Source organism: Lutra lutra, chromosome 16 (assembly GCF_902655055.1).
Source record: "Lutra lutra chromosome 16, mLutLut1.2, whole genome shotgun sequence".
In the NCBI taxonomy this organism is placed as follows: domain Eukaryota; kingdom Metazoa; phylum Chordata; class Mammalia; order Carnivora; family Mustelidae; genus Lutra; species Lutra lutra.
The window spans coordinates 25,811,423-25,834,781 of record NC_062293.1 but is presented as its reverse complement, the minus strand read 5'-3'; the positions used below and the strand labels follow the sequence as shown (position 1 = coordinate 25,834,781).

General features: G+C 53.1%; 2 protein-coding genes across 7 annotated transcripts; one reads left to right on the top strand and one right to left on the bottom strand.

Moving 5' to 3' along the window:
• Nucleotides 1-3,954: 3,954 nt before the first annotated feature.
• On the top strand, nucleotides 3,955-16,514 carry LRRC59 (leucine rich repeat containing 59). The gene is made up of 7 exons (XM_047707523.1): nucleotides 3,955-4,284; nucleotides 5,615-5,674; nucleotides 7,262-7,420; nucleotides 7,622-7,726; nucleotides 11,036-11,108; nucleotides 13,101-13,274; nucleotides 14,541-16,514. Exons 1-7 carry the CDS (start codon nucleotides 4,180-4,182, stop codon nucleotides 14,783-14,785), a joined length of 921 nt encoding a protein of 306 aa, XP_047563479.1. The 5' UTR covers nucleotides 3,955-4,179; the 3' UTR covers nucleotides 14,786-16,514.
• On the bottom strand, nucleotides 16,279-23,359 carry EME1 (essential meiotic structure-specific endonuclease 1). 6 transcript variants are annotated; one of them, XM_047707518.1, is made up of 10 exons: nucleotides 22,634-23,276; nucleotides 22,192-22,296; nucleotides 21,303-22,102; nucleotides 21,084-21,214; nucleotides 18,929-19,018; nucleotides 18,719-18,840; nucleotides 18,449-18,572; nucleotides 18,115-18,230; nucleotides 17,195-17,384; nucleotides 16,279-16,798 (listed from the first exon to the last, which is right to left on the bottom strand). In XM_047707518.1, the coding sequence occupies exons 3-10, from the start codon at nucleotides 22,075-22,077 to the stop codon at nucleotides 16,493-16,495; spliced, it is 1,854 nt and encodes a 617-aa protein (XP_047563474.1). In that variant the 5' UTR covers nucleotides 22,078-22,102; nucleotides 22,192-22,296; nucleotides 22,634-23,276; the 3' UTR covers nucleotides 16,279-16,492. The 6 variants fall into 6 exon arrangements, with proteins under 6 accessions (XP_047563474.1, XP_047563476.1, XP_047563475.1 ...); XM_047707520.1 differs by lacking the exons at nucleotides 22,192-22,296; nucleotides 22,634-23,276 and adding an exon at nucleotides 23,319-23,359; XM_047707519.1 differs by lacking the exon at nucleotides 22,192-22,296.

Here is a 23,359-nt window from a genome sequence, read left to right as displayed (position 1 = left end):
TTGTGGAAGTATTTAAAGCAAGTCCATGTAGATAAATAAACCACAGAGAGAGAGATCATTTGCCTTAAAAGTTACTTTGGGGGCTCCAAGCCTCAAGGGCTAACTGAGTCTCTTTTTCTCAACCCACAACTGCTGGACCAGACCCAACTGCTCTAAGGAAAGCTGACTTCTTGCATAATGCTATTTGGCTCTTACATGTGTCTCTGTGTGGGTCCTTGGCACTCTTACCCATTTTCTTTTTTTTTTTTTTTAAAGATTTTATTTATTTATTTGACAGACAGAGATTACAATTAGGCAGAGAGGCAGGCAGAGAGAGAGGAAGGGAAGCAGGCTCCCTGCTGAGCAGAGAGCCCTATGTGGGGCTCGATCCCAGGACCCTGGGATCATGACCTGAGCCGAAGGCAGAGGCTTTAACCCACTGAGCCACCCAGGCGCCCCGCTCTTACCCATTTTCTTATCCCCATTCTACGGAAGGAGAAACAGGGGCTTGGAGAGGTAGAGTGACTTGCCAGGATGACACTAGAGCTAACAGTCACAGTGCTGGCCCGATGCCCAAGCTTCTCTCAGGAAGCTACTATATCCTGCCCTCTTCCTGATCATTACCTTCTCAAGAGCCATGGTGCTTGTGTTCCCTTAGGCATCTCCCCAAACAACCTAGACATCCAGGCACAAGGTGGCACTTGGTTTGGGGACTGCAGCCCAGGGCCAGTCTATTGTTTCCAAGGAAAAAGCTGTCCACAGATGACAGGCTCCACTTCTCATCAAACTGCCTTAGGGATTTAAAACAACAGCAACAAAAAGCCTTTCTCAGAGGTACAGCCGCTGTCAATTGCTCACTCTTCTGCCCGGCTTCCTTGGGCTGTGACTCTGCCTGTCTGCACCTGACCCATTCTTCCAAGCTCAACTTGAATGCCATCTCCTCTGAGATGCCTTCCTGCTATCTTCCTTCCTTTAGGCTCTTTTTCTCCACCACAGCGGGGTATGACCCACATTCCATGGAATACATTCATCTATTTATTGTGACTGTCTTTGAATAGTTAAATAGTTGATCTCTCTGAGCCTTGATTACTTTCTTTGAAAAACCGAAATAATGTCTGCCTTATAAGGTTGTTGTGAGTTTAAAAAAAAAAAAAAACAACACATATAGGGACGCCTGGGTGGCTCAGTCATTAAGCGTCTGCCTTTGGCTGTGATGGTGATCCTGAGATCCTGGGATCGAGCCCTGAGTGGAGCTCCCTGCTTGGCGGGAAGCCTGCTTCTCTCTCTCCCGCTCCCCCAGCTTGTATTCCCTCTCCTGCTGTGTGTCTCTCTCTGTCAAATAAATAAAGGAAATCTTTAAAAAATAAAAAATAAATAACATATGTAAATCATAGCCCTGGACAGAATGCTCTTAAATGTGTAAGTCTGATGTTAGCGCTCTCAAACACATACCCACACAGCCCTGTACATTGCATGGTTTTTGTCTATATGTGTTAGGGCCATTATCCTTTCTACTTTATATAATAATTACTTGTTTTGACTGTAGGCTCCTTGGGGACAGAGATGACAGGGTGTAGTGAAAAGAAACAGGACTTGGAATCAAAAGGTTTGGGTCTGCCTCTATGTGACTAAGGACAAGTTACTTCTCCCTGAGTTTCTTCCTTAATTAAAAAAAAGGCAACAGGGGCGCCTGGCAGGTTCAGTTGGTTAAGGGGTTAAGCGTTGGACTCTTGATTTTGGCTCAGGTCAGTCATGATCTCAGGGTCGTGAGATAGAGCCCCCCTCCCTCCTGCCCCCTGCCCCCACCAGATTCTCTCCCACAACCCACTCACATGAGTGCATGCTCTCTCTAAAAAAAAGAGAGAGAGAGAGAACCATAAAAGTCACTGTATAGTCTCTTTTTGTAGTTTATCACAATGAGATAATGGGTGCTCAAGGGCTTTAGAGATTGCCAAGTGCTAATGTATAATTATTCAGTTGCCTTGTCTGGTACCCAGAAACCCAGCACTGTGCCTTGTGCCTTGTTGTGGGTGGGAGGGGTGTGCACAAGGATTTGTGAAATGAATAGCTCTCGCCACCGACTTCAGTTGGTCTTCACAGTTGCCCTCTGAGAGAAGCTTTGATGTGCCCATTTCAAAGATGAGCAAACTGAGTGCGAAGTGGGTAAAGTGCTTCACTTGTTCATTCATTCATTCTTTCATTCAGCAGGCCTTTGAACGAGAACCACCATGTCTCAGACACTCAGACACTGGGGATACAAAGACAAAATCTCTCCCTCACAGTCCAGAGTGGAGGACAGACACATAAAGATAAGTATAACACAAGGCAAGTTATGAATTATGGCTAATATTTATCAGGTACTTAGTAAATGCCAGTCACTACAGTAAGCTCATGGTGTTTTGCTCATTCAGTCCTACCCAGACTCTACCAGCTAGACACCGTTATTATGCACATTTCTCACCTATCCATAAATAAGCATGGTAATCACCTAATAAGCTTTCTGGTAAACCAGAGGTCCTGTCTTAGGCACCATGCCCTATCACCTCTGACAGTAAGATAGCACATAGGACATTATCAGAGTCCCAAGAAGGGACCCCTAGCTCTGGAGTTCATGGTGGTCAGGGGAGGTTTCCTGAAGGACTAAAAATTAGCTAAGAAGAGGTGCATTGGGAAGCAAGGCCATTCCAGGAGAAGAGAAAGGTTTGGAGGCGAATGCAAGAAAGACCTTAGGGTTTGAAGCCAGAGGCCAAGAAAGAATTCTTGAGACATCTTTGGTGCAAAAAGATGATTTTATTAAAGCGTGAGGACAGGACCCGTGGGCAGAAAGAGCTGCCCTGGGGTCATGAGGAGTGGCCCATCATTTACTTTCAAGTTGGGAGGGGGTTAAGGATAGCCTAAGTCTCAAAGGAATTTTGGAAGCAGGTTTCCAGGATCTTGAGGGGGCTAGCTATTGTTGGAAAAAAGTCATTTATTACTGTCTATAAAACCTTAGTCATGAGACCCTTCAGATGTATATCGGTGGGCCATATGCTTGGGGGATGATTGCCAATGTATATGGGGTAGAGCGGTAGAGATAAAGGAAGTTTCCAAAGGAATTTTTTTATGTTGAAGCAGTCTTACAGGATCCTGAGGCCAGGGTGGAGGGCTGGGGGGGTGGTCAGGCTTGCTTTGCCCTTAACAAGGTATTAACATGGAGGCAGCTGAGTTCAGAGAGGAATGTCCCTCTGTCTGTTTTAAGGACTTAGCAGTGGGCTGTAAGTCGTAAAGAAATTTAATAATTTTTCTTTTGCCTTTGCTTCCTACATCAGAGGCCACCTAATGGAAGTCTACACAGCATCCCAGGCAGGGAGGGGCTGGGGATTGTGAGGAGACTGCAGAAGCAGGCAGGGACCAGTCTAGAAAGGAGAGTAGTCCATATTCTAGAGGTAGCCAGAGGTTTGAAGGGTTTTAAGCAGAGGAAAGACTTGGTTATATTTTTAGAACGATCATCTGGGCAGTTGGGTGAAGGTGGGTGGCAGGGAGAGAGACAGAGTAATCCAGGCACGAGGTGATGGCGGCCTGGACAAGAGGCTGGGGCAGGGAAGAAGAGTTCAGAGAGATAAAGAGGCTGAAATTTCCGGATGATGATCATGTGCGAATTAAGAGGACAAGGAGCAATTTTGAAAGACTTGCAGTTTTGGCTTCTAATCCAGGTTAATGGGGGTGATTTGATGAAATCAATTTTGGATGCAACCCACGTCTTCTGGCGCCCAGTCCCGTTGCCCTTTTGCCTCTTGGTGCTGCCAGCGTCGGTAGCGCACCCTGGGCCATTGGGGAAAAAACCGCGCCTCGGCTGGGCAACGGAACTCCTAGCTTTGAACGCCACCGTTCCAAAGGCGGCGGCCACTGCAATGCGCCCTCCTAGGCGCCAGATGGCGTTCCCGCACACGCCCGGGCTGCTCTGGCCCCGCCCGTCTCAGTGGCCGCGGAAGGTGACGTGGACACGGAAGTGGTCGTCGTCGCGGCGGCACGGGTGGGAGTGGGGCGCGGGGCTCAGAGTGCAGCCGGCGGTCGGGCGGACGACGGCGTCTCGCACCCGCGGTGGCGGAGGACGCGGGCCTTGCCGGTTGGGTGCGAGTCCACTGAACCGACGAGCAGCTTCTCAGCCCGTCTCCTGCCCGTTGGAGCCCCCGGAGCCGGGACCGCTCGGCCGGCGTCACCATGACCAAGGCCGGTAGCAAGGGCGGGAACCTCCGCGACAAGCTGGACGGCAACGAACTGGACCTGAGCCTCAGCGACCTGAACGAGGTCCCCGTCAAGGAACTGGTCAGTACAGCCCCGCCAGGCCCAGGTGTCGTCCGAGACGGCGCTGGCCTCTGTGCGGGCCGCCTCCTTTCCAACGCCTCACTTTCCAGATCTTAAAACTAGGTGGAAGGAGTGGGACTTAGTTCCCGGGGAGTCCACCTCTGCCCCCAGTTTTCTTCCTGGGATGTACACGTGTCACTTTGGCGCTGATCCAGAAGATGAGAAGGCGCTGCCCGTTCGGTTCTGGGCTGTTTACGGGTCAGGGGTGAATCTCCCCTCCCATCTCGGGAGCTTTCACAGCGCTCAGCTCCGAGTTTGACTCCAAGTAGACGCCCACGGAGTTTTTGCTGGCTGTTCGGAGAATGAATGAATAAATGAATGAATGACTCCTCTAGAGAAGTAGGCCTCTGGGTAGACCTGGGTGTGGCCGGGAACTTTGCATCTAGGAAGAGGGCAATCCCAGCTGGCTGTCCCGGCCCTGAGGCATCCTTCCTTGAAGAATGTGTAGTGTCACTGCTTGGTTGGCAAGTGCTCTTCCCAACCACAGCTTCAACTGGCTGGAATCCAATTGCTGCTGCCCACCCCACCACCCCTCTACTCTCACACTCCCAGCCAGGAAACAGACCTGAGGTCCCAGGAAAATCAAACTGGTTTGTTGCCAAAGTGGACTTAGATCACAATCCCTGCTTTTCCCATCAGGTTTCCTTCCGGCACCAGCACACTGGGGTCACTTTGGGTGACCTACGCTTTCCTGCCTTTAATGAATGACGTTTGCCTTTGGCACTTGGCTCTGTAGTGTGGAGGTTAGAACAGATTTCCAGTCCATATTCCAGTTCCATTGCTTAAGAGCCACGTCCCTGCCTTTGGCAAAAGCTGGTTAACCTTTAAGCCCGTAGATTTCCTCATTAATAAAATGGTGGTAATAGTTCCCATTTTACAGGCTTGTGAGGATTAAGATTGGAGTGTAAGACCCTTGGTAGGTAGTAAATGTTGCGACATGCAGCTGTTATATTATTATTACTATTCCATTATATTTGAGTGCTAATTTTTTTTTTAAAGATTTTTATTTATTTATTTGACAGAGAGAAATCACAAGCAGAGAGGCAGGCAGAGAGAGAGGAGGAAGCAGGCTCCCTGCTGAGCAGAAAGCCCGATGTGGGGCTCGAACCCAGGACCTGGGATCATGACCTGAGCCGAAGGCAGCGGCCTAACCCACTGAGCCACCCAGGCGCCCTTGAGTGCTAATTTTTAAAGGCCTTCCTAATTGTGGGAATTTTCTCTGGAGAAGGCTTCATGTCACTGAACCATTCCATGTGTTGGTCTGACATTGTGTTCTCATTCCTTTTCCTAGGCTGCCCTCCCGAAGGCCACCGTGCTGGACCTGTCCTGCAATAAACTGACTAGTCTCCCGGTAAGACTGGCAGGCGGGCACCCTTCCTTGCAGAGCCGTGATGCTTCTTGTTTGAGGGTGTTATGTCTTAAGAGTCATAATTTCAGGACAGGCCTGCAGCCAAGCTGTAACTGAAGGGGAGCTTGCTGGGGGTGGGGTGGGGTGGTTTGTCTCAGCAGGAAGGGAAGCACGGTAGAGGCTTCATTCTTTTAGAACAGTTGGAAGGTCAGGCCGTGAAAAACTAAAGTCAACAGAATGCTGGCTGAATCGCTTAGTGGGGGTCATCTTTTTTCCTCCCTTATATTATTCCTTTGAAAAATAGTTTACCCTCCCTATTGTGGAGAGGAGAGGAGAGGCCATTCTGTAAGTTCCTCTGATTTCCAGGGGAGAAAGCTGCCTATGAACAGCTTCCGTGCATATCTTCTGATGAGGAATAGGAAAAAAGATGTGGCTTTGGGGACTACTGTATTATTATTCTCCCAGCTCTTGAATTACTTGAGATACTTTTTTGTTTGACACATCCAGCCTGTGGTCAGATCCTTTCGATTTTTCTTGCACAACTCCCAGTTCTCCTTCTCCATCGTATGCTTTGCGATGTCTTCAGTACACGGTCCTTTATCTGCGTAGGCCCCAGTGTGGTTCAGCCCTTTAGCCGCTCCTGGGTGACGGCCGGTCTGTGCTTCGGAGCAGCGTGCCGTCAGTGTCAGGACCTAGTTTGTTGCCGTTGTTGTCTTTGCCAGCAATCACTCTGGCCGTGTCACTCCCTGCTCGGCTCCACTGGGCTCCGCTCCGGGATCGGGTCTCAGAAGTTGGCAGTTTCTTCCTTGGGTCATTAGTCTGTTCCCCTGTCAGCATTCCCCTTGGGCTTCGCTCATTATCTCTAGCATCTTCCCGCAGCTCAGCAAGAACCATTTCTCACTGAGAAAGCATCCAGAATCCCACTGCTTCTAGGCAGCATTTTGTGTCTAGTGAAAGTATGGTGGCCAGTCCCTGCCGCCTGCCGACGCCGCACACATTGTCCGCAGTTCCCCCACGCCCCTCCCCCACCGCGCGCTTTTCAGTCCGAGCGAGTTCAGCTGTTCGTGCCTTCCTTGGCAGTGCCGATCCGCTGGCAGTTACAGGTCCCCAGAGAGCGTGAGCAGTGCCTCTGCGCCAAGGTGGGAGCAGTACCGCAGATAGGTGTTGTGCTAGGTGCTGTGAAGAACAGAGAATAACCCCGAGTGCTTGAGGGCGCTCCGTTGTTTTAGGGAACTGGATGGTCCCGATGCGCTTTGACTACCCCTGTGGAAGGAGAGCACAGGGTGCCGTGGGGGGGCCAGAGAGGCCCCTAGTCCCTCCAGGAGCAATGTGGAGGTTGGGTTGGAGGGCGCACGGAGCATGAGGGAGCACACACTTATTTTGTGCTGACTTCGTGCCAAGTCCTTGGACGGAAGCAGCTCACTGCTTCCCCTGCAGAAGTGCGGGGCGTTGGCCGCATCTCCTTGTGGGCAGAAGAGCTGGGGGCAGGTGGGGCCAGGCTTTCCACGAAGCTGCCTCCGCCTCCAGGGCTCTGGCCTCTCCGTCGGAGGAGTGGGCCCAGGGCCGAGGTGTTCCGTGTCTGGGTCCTAGGCGGATTTCTGCAGCCTCACACACCTGGTGAAGCTGGACCTGAGCAAGAACAAACTGCAGCAGCTGCCGGCTGACTTCGGCCGCCTGGTCAACCTCCAGCACCTGGATCTCCTCAACAACAGGCTGGTGACCCTGCCTGTCAGCTTCGCTCAGCTCAAGGTAACCGTTCACCAACCAGTGTTTGGTGCCAGGTGAGGCAGAGGGCCCGGGGACGGGCGGGGCACAGCCGTGCGCGTGGCCCACAGGGGCCCCACCTTGGTGCTGCCGCCTTGGAAGTCAGAGGCTCGCTTCCGGCTCCTTCAGCTTGAGGGGCTCTGTGTGAACCCGGGCTTGAGCAGCCTCTCTGTCCTGTCTCTTCAGAGCCTGAAGTGGCTGGACCTGAAGGATAACCCCCTGGATCCTGCCCTGGCCAGAGCAGCAGGGGATTGCCTGGACGAGAAGCAGTGCAAGCAGTGTGCCAGCAAGGTAAGCCCAGAGCTCCACCGGGCCATCCCCGCCCGGTCCCCTGGGACTCGCTGCTGCCTCCTCTTGTTTCTTCCCCTCCTGGGGTACCTGTAGCTCTTCGAGGTTTCCAGCACTGAGGTCTCAGTGAAATAGGGCTGCTAGTGGCCCATCAGGTGGAGGGACCTTTGTTTGTGTTGCCTTTACAAGTAGAAAAATACTGGCTTCTCTGTTGCAGAACTTCCATTCTTAAGAAACAGGCACCTCAGGGCGCCTGGGTGGCTCAGTCAGTTAAGCATCTGCCTTTGGCTCAGGTCATGGTCAGAGGGTCCTGGGATCAAGTCCCACATCGGGCTCCCTGCTCAGTGGGGAGCCTGCTTCTCCCTCTGCCGCACCCCCTGCTTGTGCGCTTGCGCGTGCGCTTTCTCTGTCTGATAAATAAAATCTTAAAGAAACCAGGACCTTGCTTAATCCAACATCACACCATTGACAGTTCTTTAATTGGACAAGAAGATTATCTGAGTCACAGGTATTGTAGGAATTTTGATAATAAAAGTGTTGTTAATATTCGTAAGCTTGTACCTGTAAGCAGACACATCCTGAGCAGATCTGACATTTGATTTCAGTCAAGTTGTCTGATGTAGGAGGAACTAAAGGCAGCATGGAAGGCAGGCATCGCCAACAGGCCTGAAGATGCCTCGCACTTTTTTTTTTTTTTTTTAAGGAATTTTTATTTTTAGGAAGAGACTGTGTGTGAGAGGGAAGGCGCAGAGGCTGAAGGAGAGAATCCCAAGCAGGCTCCACTCTTAGTGCGGAGTCCAATGTGGAGCTCAGTCTCATAACCCTGAGAGTGCTACCTGAGCCGAAATCAAGAGTCAGACGCTTAACCAGTTGAGTCCCCCAGGCGCCCCACGCCTTGCACTGCATTTCTCTCAATGCCAGCCACGGTCACTTTTTCCCTCCAGCTTTAGAACAGCTGAGCACCAGATGGCTTACTTGGCCTTGTCTAGGAGGCATGAGGAACAGAAAGGACTCGAAACGCTTCAACTTTAAATGCTAGAATCAAGGGAAGTGGAATGGGGGCACAGTGGGTCTCTAGGTGAATCCCAGGAATAACGGCCTTTCTTTTCTTACCATTAGTTCAGGGCTTCTTAGAAAGTTTCTTCTCATGTCCCACCCGTTGTCACAGGAGACCAGGTACAAGGTCAGTGTGGCCCGGTAGCCCTTGGCAGAGAACAGTATAAGTGATCAGTGTGGCTCCGGTGCTCAGGAGTGCTGTCTGTTCTGAAGGACGGCAGGCGCTGTGACTGACCACTCCTCCTGTGTCCCGCGTGCTTTATGCCTCCCCTCCTGATCCTCATTGCCCTGGGAGGCACAGCTCCCTTCCACTCCCCTGGCACACGAAACGCTCCCTATGCACACCCATTTCATTTATCTGCATGTTCATTCAACTAATAGTACGTTAAACTGTATGAAAGTGCCGATATTCCTCAAAGATCGTTTATTTATTTATTTATGTATTTGACAGAGACAAGCGAGAGAGGGAGCGCAAGCAGGGGGAATGGGAGAGGGAGAAGCAGGCTTCCTGCTGAGCAGGGAGCCTGATGTGGGGCTCGATCCCAGGATCCTGGGATCATGACCCGAGCTGAAGGCAGACGCCTGTGAGCCACCCAGGCGCCCCTCAAAGATAATTTTTATTGAGCACCAAGATGTTTGGTGTTAGCATACAGCTTCCAGAGTGAGCCCACTACTGCCTTGTGGGTATGGTCTCTGAAGCCGTGCTCCCTGGCACCACGGCCCGGCACAGACTCTGGTGTGTGGCACACTGTTAGGCGTCATAGCAGAGTGGCTTGGGCCAGCCAGAATGAGGTCACTTGTCCCCAGGAGTTAGCTTAGACTTCCCCAGCTCTGACCTTATGTGGGTGCACGGGGCAGCCACAGTAAGTGATAAGCTTGGAGCAGAGTACAGCACCTTTTAAAAATAATTTGTTAGCTGGATGGTATTTATCAAGTGCTTACTGTATGCCATGGACTGGCACAGACAGATGGTGTCTGCCCTTCTGGACTCATGGTCCACACTAGAGGTGTCGCTCCCATTTCTGAGCTGTCATAGAACTCCTGATGTATGGGAGCCCGGGTGAAAAGAGACATCTCTTAAACCTCTCTGCTCTTTATTTAGCCACCCGCATATCCCTTAAAACCACCAGAATGGTTGGTGTTTATTTAGTATTTGGAGTTCAGAGTGAGACGGTGACTTTGAACTTGGGTTGCCTCCCGCCATCAGGCTTGACCTTCGACAGATCTGCACCCCTTGTTGAGTGGCCATTGTTTAGTGAGCTTGATTCCCTTCGGAGAGGTTGCAGCAGGTTCAAGGCCTGGGACAGGGTTCCTCGTGGCTTCAAAGCAGGCTCTTGCAGGAAGCCCGAGAGGGGAAGTCACTTGCTAAGGTTACATGGTTAGGAAGTGGTAGAGTCAGGATTGCGTTGGGCTCTAAGCTTGCACTGTCCTCTACATCCAAGGGATACTAGCTTCTAAAGATACAAACAAACCTAAAAAATAAAGTCTTTTACCTCTTCTCCTACCCGTGGCTGTAATGAGAATTTCTGGGGCCGTCGGAGTCAGAGGCCACCTGTGATTGAGTGGACGAGGACTGGGCACTAGGGCTTTGTCTGCTAGGTGGGCTGCATGGTGCTTCCCTTCCTCATAGAGGCTTCCTTGCTCTGTGTGCTGAGATGAGTGGGACAGGCTCTGGCTCAGGAGCTCAGAAGACCTGTACTCTAAGCTGTGCTACTTTGAAGCCATGTAACGTGGACAGATCATTCCTACCTGCCACCCCCCTGCCCGCCTTGGTTTTTTGCCTCTTGAAATGGGGAGCCAGGCAGTCATTCATCAAACATAGTATTGAGTGTCTAGCCGGCAGAGGGGACAGCAGTCTCCACCCTCAAGACCCTAGTGTTGAAACTGGGAGAGGGAAGAGGCCTCTCTAGATAGGCCGGGAGCTTGCATAAGGGACCAGGGTGGGAAGGCTCGGCAGCAGAGCTGCTGGAGGCTGACGGGAGACCACATGTGTGACAGTAACTACAGAGCAGGACCCTGGATACACTCCAGTTGGCATCTGCTCACAGCTTTAGTGGCCTGGGCTCGAATGACCTGTCTGCAACTAAGGCTGGCGGTGTAAGTCGGGAGACAGGGGCGGGGTTGCCTTCTTTCGCTCTGCGTTGCCCGGGGCTGTGCCAGCCTGAAAAGAGCAGGGGGCCCCTTGGAGCCTCTGGAGCGGACGTGTGCTCCGTGGCTTCCCTGGCTCCCAGCACTTCACCTGTCTCCCTCCTGCAGGTGTTACAGCACATGAAGGCTGTCCAGGCTGATCAGGAGCGAGAGAGGCAGCGGCGGCTGGAAGTAGAACGAGGTACGTGCCATCCCCCCTTCAGCTGTCTTCCCGTCCTTCTGCAGCTGCTGACTCCACTGTGGCGGGGGCTTGGGTCCCTGGAAGCGGCGGCAGAGCAGCAGGGGACCGTGTGGCAGTGGACGACATCCTCTGTCCGGCGGGTCTGTCTCCAGGCCTGGCTCGCTCACTGAGCTCCAGAGCCCTCCAGCCTGCTAGGAGGGTTAAGAGGCATCAGAGGTTAAATAACGTCAAGACAGTCTCCTTCAAGCCCTTCCCAGAGCTCCCCTCTAGTAGGCAGTCCCCGTTCCTGCACCTGCTCAAGCCTGAAACTGGAAAGATGGCCAGGATTCCTTTGTTCAGTTACTCCAATATCTGGTCTGTTAGCAAGTCCTGGTGTGACGCTCCCTCCCCGCCAGGCCACCCCAGGACTCAGCCCCCCTGCTGTAGCCAGTCCTGGCGCCTCCCAGCTCCGTGGCCTTTTGGCACACTCGTGCCCCCTCTGCCCGGCAGCCACAGCGATCTTTCTAAAACAGAAGTCAGTCATGCTGCTCTTTGCTTACAGCATTCTAATGGCTTCTGCCGGAACTTAGGATGACATTCAGACATCATCCCGGGGCTGACAAAGCTCGCCGTGGCCCCAGCCTGCTTGCTTCTCCCGCTCTGCCCCACACCCCGGGGACAGAGTGCTGGTAGCCCCAGCGGCACGAGCCCCTGCTGTTGCTGGAGCACACCGAGGCTGCGCTCGCTTCAGGGGCTGGGCCAGGTTGCTCTTCCCTCAGCTCCTCAGCTGGGTTTGTGTGCTTCCTCAGGTCTGCTCACAGGTTCCCTTAGCTTTGCTGTAACCCCCTCAGAAGCACCCAGACTTGGGCCTCCATCCCGCCTGTCTTTCCCTCACAATCTCTGTTACTCTCTCTCTGGCACACATCATGTATGGTTTGTTCACTTGTCTCCGTCTCTAGGAAGCTTTAGGCGCTGGAACCTGACTTGTCCTCCCCACTGTATCCCAAGCACCTTGAATAAGGCTTGGTGCGTAGCGGCGCTTGTTGCTGGAGGACTCCCAGGGTTGGGGAGGGACGGGTGTAGTCCTGGTTCTAGGCGAAGTCTGAGATGGAACCCGAGTGACACCTGTAAAAACATGTATGGTCCCATGATGCCATGTTTCCTTGGGCCACAGCTGCTTGACTTCCTGCCGCCATGTGCTTTCTCCAGGCTGCGTGTAAGTGCCCTTGGCATTCTCAGTGCCCAGCTGGAACTTGGAGGTTGTTTGTACGTGGAAAACCAGCGGAAAGCTCCAGTACTTAGCGTACTGCTCTTAAGCCACATTACGGGTCAGATAGGCTTTTAAGCTGTTAAGGGACTTTTAACTCCCTAATTTGTGGCCTTCTGGCTTTGGAAAAATGTGCTTCATGCTTCCAAATAACTCACTGGGAAGTGCATTTTTAGAAGCCGGTGATTTCTGAGTTGGGTACTGGATGTGAATGCACTTGAACCGTGAAGTAAATCAGAAGGCGCCACAGACTCCTGAGGTGAGGTCTGGAGTTTACCCTCTGACAAATTGTTAGTCTTGCTTTCTCAGCAAAATACTTCATCTTCTCTCATGGGGAACTTGAGCACTCACTTTCTCTTCTTCCTTGCCCTTCCCATGCCACGTTCCTTTCTGAGGCTGGGAGGATAGGAATCCCATAGAACCCACACCCCCGGTGTCTCTTCTCCTGACGGCTGAATTGTAGAAGGCTGTCATTCGTGTGCTTTCTGAACCCCCCCTAGCTCGTCACCCATGCCCCTTGTTAGGTCTCCCTAATCTCTCTGCTGCACGGGGCTCGGACCCCTTTAATCCATTCATTAAACCCTGAGAGTGGCTTCCCCGAGAGCAGAGAGACTGCCTTTTCCCTTTGATACAGCTTATGTGACCGGCCTAAGGGAAGGGAGGCTGAACCCCAGCTTTTAGTTCCTCGGGAAAGCACTCTTGCAGGTTTGTGGGCGAGTAGTCATTTCAGGGTGCATTTTCGGTAGAGGCCGAGAAGAAGCGGGAGGCCAAGCAGCGGGCTAAGGAGGCTCAGGAGCGGGAGCTGCGGAAGCGGGAGAAGGCGGAAGAGAAGGAGCGCCGGAGGAAGGAGTACGACGCCCTCAAGGCAGCCAAGCGGGAGCAGGAGAAGAAGCCCAAGAAGGAGACGAATCAGGCCCCGAGTACGTGTTCACAGTCACAGGTCTTCTGCTGGGTTGCACTGGGGGCAGAGGAGTGAGCGTGCGAGGCAGCCCCCGTGGTCAGATCGAGCAGACTCTGAGGCCTGGGGGAAGCTTGGGACGGTTTGGTGGCTGGGTGTGGGGGGCCATCCTGGGGAGCAGGTGCTCTGCTGCTGTGTTGCCCCAGAGTGTTCAGTCAGAAGTGGCTGAGAGCCTTCCCCGAACAGGGAGCTGGGTCAGCAGGGGCCCCCAACGGAGAGGCAGCTGACGGCGGAAGGAGCCCTGTTGGGTGGGCCGAGGCCCGGGGCACTGCTGCTTGCCCTTGCTGGCCTTGAGCAAGTTGCGTAGCCACTTTTTTGTTTCCTTGTGTAAAACGAGGATCGGACCTCCTTAAAGGGCAGCGTTAAGTGAGAAAATCTATGTGACAGGATCATGCGGTTCTTGGCATGTGGGTACTCTGTCAAGATTTTTAAAGTTTGGTTTAAAACAATCTCAAAACCAATTTAAAAAGAAAATTAGAAATGTAATATATATATGTTCATCTCAGAGAACTAAAAAAGTTCCATATATGTCTCAGAAAATGGCAATCACCTGTAATCCCCCACACCCAGCTGCAGTCACTGTTGACAGGGTGCTAGCTCACCGTCCCGGGTTGTTTTTAAGATTATTTGAGAGAGCGAGTGAGCAAGCGTGCCCACAAGCGGCAGGGGCAGTGGGAGAGAGAGAGACTCAAGCAGACTTTGCCCTGAGGGCACAGCCCGATGCGAGGGTCAATCCCATGACCCTGAGATCGTGACCTGAGCAGAAACCAAGAGTCGGCCGCTTAACTGATGTGAGCCACCCTGGTGCCCCTGGGCTTTCTTTTTATGTGCCTCCTCTTCTAGAATAAGGACACAAGCAACAATAACAGATCTCTGGCCTGTTTCCCCAGATGGGCAGCACCCTACCCGTGCTCAGTGCCCCTTGAAAAGCCCGTCCCCTGACCCCGAAGGTCGCCCCAGGGACTGCGAGCTGCGTGAGGCACCCGGAATGAGTTGTAGTTCCAAGCAAGCTCCCTGGAGAGCCACTGGGGGAGGACTTCTCCTCAGTCTCCATGTCAGCAGAGTGTATGAGAACTCATGTTCCCGAAAGTTTCTCTTTGGGGCCTGGGAGTCTTCATTGTGGAAGAGGGGGGAGCGGGTCCACGTGGGGAGACGAGTGTCGCTGGGTAGAGTGCGCATCTCCTCAGACTGATGGAACTTTCTATCTGCGGTGCCTCTGTCCCTGCAGAGTCCAAGTCTGGCTCTCGGCCCCGCAAGCCACCTCCCCGGAGACATGGCAGGGCCTGGGCCGTGCTGAAGCTGCTGCTGCTGCTGCTGCTGTGTGCGGCCGGCGGGCTGGTGGCCTGTCGCATGACCGAGCTGCGGCGGCAGCCCCTCTGTGCCAGTGTGAACACCATCTACGACAACGCACTCCGCGGGCTGCGCGGCCACGACATCCTGCAGTGGGTGCTGCAGACCGAGTCTCAGCAGTGAGCTTGTCCTCGACACCTGCTGCCTCCCAGCCTTGGAGCTTGGATTCCTATGGAATTGGGTTCTGCTGGACACAAACCTCTTTTTAGCATCAGACCTACCTGCCATCATCCAATGGCTGCTGATTGGTACTTGAGATCTCCTCTCTGTAGGACTTCTTTGTTCCTTAGTCAGGGTTCCCTGGTGGAATGAGAAGTTGGAGGTGGGCACAGTTTACCTGCATGCCTAAAGGAATAGGCTTGGGGTGGGCAGAGGGAAAAAACGGCCTTTTCTAGTTGTTGCACAAAGCTGTGTAAAGGCAAGGCTTGTTTCTACTAAACGATCAGGTCAGCTGTCACTACATTTATACTTTTGTATGTCACAAACCCTTTCTTTCATTCCTCCCTGCGTAGCCAGGGCAGATCAGGAGGCAGTGCGATATTGGGGACAAAGGGAACACCGTACTCAGTAAATCTAGCCTAAATTGGGGGGTGGGGGAGGGTATACCTATTTTCTTAAGCACCTCAGACATTTTAATGACCATACAAAATCTCAGGCTGTGAAAGGGACTTCAGGACCATCCATTCCAATAGTAACACGTGCAGACAGGGAAACTGAGGCCTTCCATGACTTGCCTTCGGTCTCCCAGCTAGTTGGAGTCAGAACTAGACTCCCACTCCAGTATCCTCTCTTTCCATCACTTTGCTTCCTTAACAACATCTGGAGAGAGGAGAACTGGAGAGAGGAACCGAGCGTCTCTCGGCTGGAGTGCAGACTCTCGGGACGGTAGGCAGCTCTGTGTCCCACAAATAGGATTCTCCCAGCCAGGAGGGTCTGGGGCAGCTCCTACGGCGTCCTGCCCCGACTCCTGTGGCTTTCACAAAACAGTCCAGGCTCCTTGGCTCTGTTAGAGCATTAACTCCCTAGTTGCCAGTAAACAAGGAGGTGGACCGTCACGAAGCCATTCTGTCTGAGACAGCTGTTGGTAATCGGTGTGACAAAGTCAGAGGCAGCCCACAGACTCAAGTTTCATAGGGCTGGAGGTTTAGCGTTGTTTGGGTCTCGACCTATAACCACCTCCACAACAAAGGGAAACAAGTAGCACCATGGAGTTGGAAAGTGGCGCGTTTACAAACAGCTAGTGCAGAGAAGGGGAGGGCTGTCTGTTCTCCCGCCTGCCAGATGCAGCCTCTTCTTGCTCTGTGGCCTCCTTGCACAGAAGCTAGAGGAAGGGATAAGGTGTGGTCGTCATGGTGCTCATTCACTGAAACTCCCAACTGTAGGCTGCTTGTCTCCCCCTCAGGAGGGCAAGATCCGGTCATGATGCAGAGACAGAAGGTGGGGCCCAGCTTTCAGCCTTTGTGGCTCATCTGGATGGGACAGCCACTCCTGACTGTCCTCAGACTGGAAGAGTGACTTGTTCCTTTCTCTCCCCATCCCCAGACATTTCTGCTGCAGGGACCCATACCTTACTCAGAAATCACTACACATTCCTTAGTCTTCCTCCAAGCTCCAGAGCCATTGGTACAAATGCTTTATTGAAACAAAATACATAGTATGTGAGATGAGATGAAGAGGATGGGGAGTCAGCCCAGGGATCAGACCCCCAAGCAGGAGGGCTGGGTGAGAGGGCAGCAGGGCACACCTGGCTCCCTCCAGCCAGCCTGCTGAGGGAAGTTCCCTCATGATCTCGAGATTTGAAGCTGAGGTTCTTGTAGATTTCTACAGTTATTAAATACGTGTCTGAGTGGTCTGTCTTTGTTCCTTTGTGTTTTGAGGGCTGCTGGGGTAGGGTGACTTGTGCACGGCAGCGGAGTTTCCCTGGGAGAGGGACAGTCTGTGCTTGTGAAGGTGAACACAAGATCTCAGCTGCCTGTGCCAAGGTGTCAGAGAGACTCTGCAGATTCTGACACTCGGGAAGGAGTCTCTTGTGAGCCCGACCCAGGCTTGTGCTTCCAGCCTCTTCCCATGGTCCTCTTCCAAGCTCGTGAGGTGCAAATCTCCAACTTCCCCAGGGCTGGCCTCAGTCTGCACCGTCTAAAGAGAGATCTGGCTGCAGAGCGGTCATCTGAAGGTAGACGCGCCTGGATAGCTCTGGTCCAACCCGGCGGGAGGTGGCAGTCACGCCTTCCCCACGTCGTACCTGTATGTCTGCGAGCAAATTCTGACGTTCTTGCTCTGAGAGACACCGCCTATAAGCCTGAAAGTGGCAAATGACCTCTCAATACTGTACCACCCAGAGTCACCCCTGACCATCAATAAGGGGGCAGTGAGCTTGGGGGTGGGGTGGGATGACAGCCTGTCCTCTGTCCTTGAGTCACTGTTCAGATTTCTGCAGGCCTGCACTGCTGACTACCGGTGCCCTCCACGGAAACTGCCTGGGGAGTCCACTAAAGCCACAGGGCGCTGGGGGTGACCACTGGAGCAGCCTACCTGGACCAGGAGCTGGGGGGAGGGATAGGCATCCACGATGGCACTGGCCATTTCCAGGCTGACTCGGTTCAGCTGCTGAATCTGTCTCCTCCACACCAGCATGAGTCCCCTGCCCGCACGGTCCACCTTTGCCCCTCCAGACCAGTCACTCTCCAGGCAGAAGGAGAAACTAGTTTGGTCTCGAAGCTTCCTGTGAACGGCAGTTGAAGAACTGAGTCACTCGTCACTCCACCTGTTCCCTTCGCTGGGAACTTAAACACCCTCCTTCCACCGACCCTCACAAGCGCCTCTTTGGGCACTCACTTTGTTCCCAAGCCATGCTAGTTGCTGGTTCCCTTAAAAATGACATCTCATCCTTCTCATTGAGAGAGAAGGTGCCAGAAAGGTATCAGCTTGTTTCCCATGTTGACATTGGGTTAATGGACAAGAGGCAGTGTGCACAGGGATAGCCACTAGGGACTGGGTGTTAGGCCACCTGGGAGTCTGGTTCCACTTTTAACTTGCTAAGAGCTCAGACAAGGCAGTCTTCAGGCCTCTGGTCCCTTGGGTAGAAAAAGAGACTTGGACTAGACTGAGATCTCCTACTAATTCCCCTACTAATTCTGACCATGAACACTCCCAGAGCTCAGTAGGCTGAAAGTTTGTTTTATGAGAACTTACAACATCGTGACCTGACTGGGGGCGGATCCCGGTAACCTGGTTCACAGGTGACCCAGCACCAGCCTGCGGGACATGAACTTACAGAGCAGCTGGTGCAGCGTGTTTTAAAGGGACTGGGCTTGAAGGTTCCTCACCAGCATCCCCAGCACAAGGCTGGCGCTGCCCAGCGCCAGCCTCACAGACAACGGCTGGTGGCAGAGCTCAGGGGAAGAGGACACAGTGGGGCTCAGCAGGGGGCGCGAGCCTTTCATGGCACTCACTTGAAGGGTGCCTCAGCCACAGCCTTGGTAAACGCGCATGCGAAGTCAGCCAGCTCTTTCCAGGTCTGCACCAGTCGGGCCTGGGCTCGTGTGTGCAGCTGCAGATCCACCAGCGCCTACCCCCGCAAGAGCAGGACAGGTTGGAGGGGCGGAGGGAAGCTTGTCTGAGGCTCCTCCCTCACGCCTGCCGAACCTGCACCCCAGCCCCTTGGCTCCCTGTTCTACCCCTTCTCTCCTACTCAGTGCCAAGGCAGAAAGGCGTGTCCAGCGGGCACTTTGCTCCTGATCTAGAGCAAATCGGGTTCAACGAGAGTAGGAGCCCCGAAGTTCTTACCTCTTCCATGTCTACTCTGGACACCACACGCCCTGCGCTGGCCTCTGGTCGTCTCTGCTGCTTCTCCTTGGCCTGTTCCCTATCTGCCACTCCCCGCTTCCTTCTTCTTGAGGGGTTTGGAGCACTAGAACAGGGGAGGAAATTAAGAGCAGCAGTTCCAGGCTGAGCTCGGCAGAAGGGCTTGTTGGGGAGGACCCAGATCTGGGATGAGTAACATCCCCCTAGTGGAGCTGCCCCTTTACATGCTAAGTCTCGGGGACCACTTCAAACCTGAAGCATTTCTCTTGATCCACAATAACCAGGGACAGAGCTTTCCCAGGTGCCCTTGCCGTGGTGTTGGTCACAAAGCTCCTCAGTGTTTCCTTCCCCTTCTCAGGGCTGCCCACACTTCCCTGCATGAAGGGCAGATGCTGCGTTAACATCCGGTCCCTAGAGGTGGTTCTCTGTCCCATGCCTGGGTGACCACCCTGCTCTGCCCACCTGCTTGAAGTTCCGGACCATGGACACAAACGCTTCTGCCGGGAGCAGCACCAGGACCATCGGTTCCTCCACCCAGTCTTCCTGTCCATCCTGCCAAAGGACCCGGAACCCAGCACAGGGAGGCGGGTCAGCAGGTGCTCAGCACCTGTGAGAGAGACCCAGGCCTTCGGGGTGAATGAACGCACCCACATCAGCCAAGCCCGTTTTTGTATTATTCTTTTTCTTCTGGAATGAAGCCTGGTGGCAAAAAATAACCCGTGATCCCATCCCTCCCCAGTCCTCAACTGTCCAACCTTGGTGTGCCACGTCTCAGAGGCAGTGAAGAAAGGAAGTTGAAATGGGCTGAGAACTGCCAATGTTCCTGTGCACTCTGGATAGAGGAACGGGGGGAAGGAAACTTCCAGAGGGTTTTGTGCAAAAAAGTACTTGGCCTTTGAGGGCAGAGGCTGACTAGGAGCTGAGTGGCCCTTAGAGACACACAGGTTGTGTGTGACAAAGACAAGAGCCACAAGGGGAGCTGCCGCCTGGGAGGGCCCGTCCTCTTCACCACTGCCACGGGGCAGCCTCCTGAGACACATGCCCGCAGCGGTATGAGGGACTGGGAGCAGGGCTCCTGGGGAGGGTCTTCTCACTAGGTCCCTATAAGCAAACGCTGAGACCCATAATACAACCAAGTGCAGCGGGAGGAGCGGGGCCTCTAGTTCCCGCTCAGCCATCGATCGGCTGGGACCCTTCACACAGCTTTCAACTTCTCCTACCTGCCTCCCCACCCGTGATGCGGGGTGAGAAGTCCCTCCATGTGGGAGAACCGCCACGGACACGGGAGGGAGGATGCGGGAGCGCCTTGAAAGGTAATGGCAATATGAATACAAAGATTTGCTAATACCCCAAATTAAAAAGCGTCCAATTGTCCTAAGTTACTGAAAAAATTATGAGATCCAAATAAGGGGGAAAAATTTTGTTTTAAGCAGTCTCTATGCCCAACAGGGGGCCTGAATTCATGACCACGAGATCACGAGTCTCACGCTCTACTGACTGAGCCAGCCAGGTATCCCAAGCGAGGAAAAAAATCTTAATGTTTCATCTAGAGAACCTTATAAATGAGGGGTGGAGTATTTTGGATTCGCAGATAAGAGGAATGGAAGCCAAAGGAGCTGCAGAAACCTCAGGGCCAAGGAAAGAACATTTGCTGTGTGCCTACTATGAGCTCCGGAATTGGCTACCTCAGTCCCCTGACAGGGCGCACCCAGAGGGATGCAACAGTGTCCTCGTACACGTGAGGCACAAAGAGATGAAATAATCTGCCCAGGGTCATAGCCATAAAGCTGTGGGGCCTGAGATTCAAGCACAAGCCCACCATGCCCGTTTAGAACCAGGAAGCCTACATAGAGTATCTTCCTTCTGCCCCGCGGATCCACTCTCCCTCTTCCCACTCGGCTCTCTGCAGGAGATCACATCACCAGGTCCTCCGGTGCAAATGGCCAAGTGGGAATGGTGGGTGGGAAACCCAACAGGAGACTGGAGGGAGGGAGGGAAAGAGGGAGGGGGGAGTGAGGTCGTTTCCCTAGCTCCCTTGAAATGGGTCACTTAGGGTTTGCTATGTTCCTCTATAGAAGGTCAAGCTTCTCTCAAGGGGGTCCTCTCTACATTTCTTTCTCCTTCTGGATTCTGGTAACCACTTCCTCCCCTCATCCCGCCAGGCCTAAGCATGGTAACAAACATGCTAGTGGTCCTCCACCAGGGCCGATTTTTCCCCACAAGGGCGTTTGGCAACTTCTAGACATTCCGGAGTGTCAGGACTAGGAGGGTGCCACCGGCATCGAGTGGGCTGAGGCCAGGGAGGCTGCTCGACATTCTCCACCACACAGAACAGCCCTCACAACAGAGAATTATCTGATCTGAAATGCCGACTGTATCTGAGGTGGAGAAACCCTGAGCTGGTGTTGTCATTACCGTGAGAAGCCATGTCGTCCCTTGTAGTTGCCCTATAACCTGCCCACGCTTTAGGACACTGTTCCTTTCTAACATCTTCCTCAAATTATCCTAAGTTGAGTGTGCCAGTTGTTTTCCTGCTGGGACCCTAACATTCTTTAGAACGAAAGGGCATTTATCAGGGAGCTCAAAGGGGGAGGAGAGACATCAGCCTGAAACCTACTACCTCGGCTGGTGCAGCCCTTCTCCTCCAGGTGATGCTGCAGGGCACGGCGTGGGCCTCGATCACACACCGGCACTCCATGGACTGCAGTGCCCCGAGGAGCTGGCCTCCCCCTTCCATCTGCAAAAGCACTGCAACAAATGACGGGAGAGGGGCGGTCAGGGGTTGGCCCAGAAAGTGGGGACCCCAGCATGGGATGAAGACAGATGCTAAGAGGACCTGGATCCAGCATCACGACCAGGTGCTTTAGGCATTCCTCGGGCCTCTGAGCTTTCAGCCTGTTAGCCACGGCTGCCTTCTTGGTCCTCTCCTGTTGTCCCAGGGCGCGTTCCTTCGGGCTTGCTCGTCTCCGCGGCTGGCGTCCCTGCGAGCTGCTCCTCTGGACCTCCTGGCTAGGCTTGGTTCTCTTCTGAAGTGGGGGGACCTCAGCATTTGTCCAGCTGCTGTTCTGGATAGGGCAGGTAGCTTTGAAGGCTGGAAGCTGGTGGCATGGACTGTCTCCCGCAGGGTCCTTGTTATTTGATGCACATCTCTCTGAGGTGTCACGGAGGGGAATATCAGGGACCTTTGGAAAGGGTTCTTTTTTCCAGTCACAGGATGCTCCTTCACTATTTTGATGATCCCATACACTTTTAACTGGGGAGCTAGAGTCCTCAGGGCTCAGTGGCTTGTGGGTCAAAAACTTACATGCAAGCCTCTCGGCCAGGGGAATTAATTCTACCTCATCCTCACTTCCACTGCTTAGCACCCTCACTGGCTCTATTTGTGTGATGGATTCAGCTGTGTCCGGGGTAGGTGGTACATCTTTCAACCTTGGTGACGGAGGACAGGAGGCCTCAGAATCCGAGGTGTGAACCACAACAATCTTCTCCTCCCTCTGAGACTGCCTCCTCTTTGATGAAGACGGTTCCTTCTTCAGGAAGGCAAATGTTGGCAACTCTTCAGAGTCGCTCTCACTGGAATCCAGTGAGAGCGATGACTTCTTTAGAGCCATCAATGCGTGCTGTCAAATTAATTCCCTAAAAGGAAAAGAGAGGAGACACAGACCGTGGCACTGAACTCAGTCCATTAGACCTGTTCTGTGGCCAAACTTTATGGAAATACATACAATATAGAAACAGAAAAACAGGCTTTGGTCCCAACACATGCACTCTGGAACTCAGTTGTCTGAAGTCTAACAGGACTCCTCAAATCCCTTCCAGGTCAAGGTGACCTAGAAACAAAGTGGAGATTACTACTGGAAAATGTTAATGCAGTAGTAACAAGACTCAACACCACCCCCTTATTGATCTCTGCATTTGAAATGCACACGTTAAATCCTCCTTTCTTTAAAAATTGAGATGTAACTCACATGCCATAAACTTCTCTTTCAAGTGTACAGTTCTTCAGTAGTTTTTGGTCTATTCACAAACCTGTGCATCACTGTCTAATTCCAGGATATTCTCAGCACCCCAAAAAGAAATCCCATAGCCATTAAGCAGTCGTTGTTCACTTCTCCCTCCTCCAGTTCCTGATAACCACAGATCTACTTCTGTTTTTTGTGGATTTACCTGTTCTGGATATTTAGTACAAACAGAATCATACAGCGTGTGGTCCTTTGTGACTGCCTCCTTTCACTTAGCATGTTTCTCAGCGCTCGTTTATGTTGTGGCGTGTGTCAGTACTCCATGGTTTTTTACGGCTGAATAACATTCCACCGCATAGATAGGCTGCCATTTGTTTCTCCGTTCAGCACTGCCATGAACCTTCATGTCCAGGTTTTTGTGGGGATAGGTTTTCAATTCTCTTGCATGTATACGGTGGAAGTCCAACTGCTGGGTCGTGTACAAGAATTGCTCTTCGAAAAAACGCTCACAAACACTGTAGGTGTGACCCCGGATGGGCCATGTAACCTCCCTGAACCTCGCTTTCCAATTTAGTAAAACAGGGATGATAACAACACCTATTTCACAAGATTGTTTGAAATAACCGAAATCGTGCATCTACAGCGCTTAGCACAGCACGGAGCCCACAGTAAGCACTCGGTAAAGGAGGGACCTCCTTGCACCTCGCCGGAGTCCGGCAAAGCGAGGTTGCCTGCCGGACGAGCCCGGCGCGTCCACACCGCGCGGCGGAGCCCCGGACGCCCTGATCACCGAGGCCCTGCGGGGCGGTGCTCAGAAGTCCAGCCCAACCCGCCGCCCGCCGCCCGCCGCCCGCCGCCCGCCGCCCGCCGCCCGCCGCGCCAACTCTCACCTGCGACTCTTCGCGCCACTCTTTCAACTGCAGCGCAAGCC

Coding starts and splice junctions, on each gene's coding strand:
- LRRC59 (XM_047707523.1), top strand. CDS start 4,180: ATGACCAAGGCCGGTAGCAAGGGCGGGAACCTCCGCGACAAGCTGGAC. Junction 5,675..7,261: donor ATAAACTGACTAGTCTCCCG/GTAAGACTGGCA, acceptor TCTGGGTCCTAG/GCGGATTTCTGCAGCCTCAC. Junction 7,727..11,035: donor GCAAGCAGTGTGCCAGCAAG/GTAAGCCCAGAG, acceptor TCCCTCCTGCAG/GTGTTACAGCACATGAAGGC.
- EME1 (XM_047707520.1), bottom strand. CDS start 22,077: ATGGCTCTAAAGAAGTCATCGCTCTCACTGGATTCCAGTGAGAGCGAC. Junction 18,841..18,928: donor TGGTCCGGAACTTCAAGCAG/GTGGGCAGAGCA, acceptor CCCTTCATGCAG/GGAAGTGTGGGCAGCCCTGA. Junction 18,573..18,718: donor GATCAAGAGAAATGCTTCAG/GTTTGAAGTGGT, acceptor CCCCTGTTCTAG/TGCTCCAAACCCCTCAAGAA.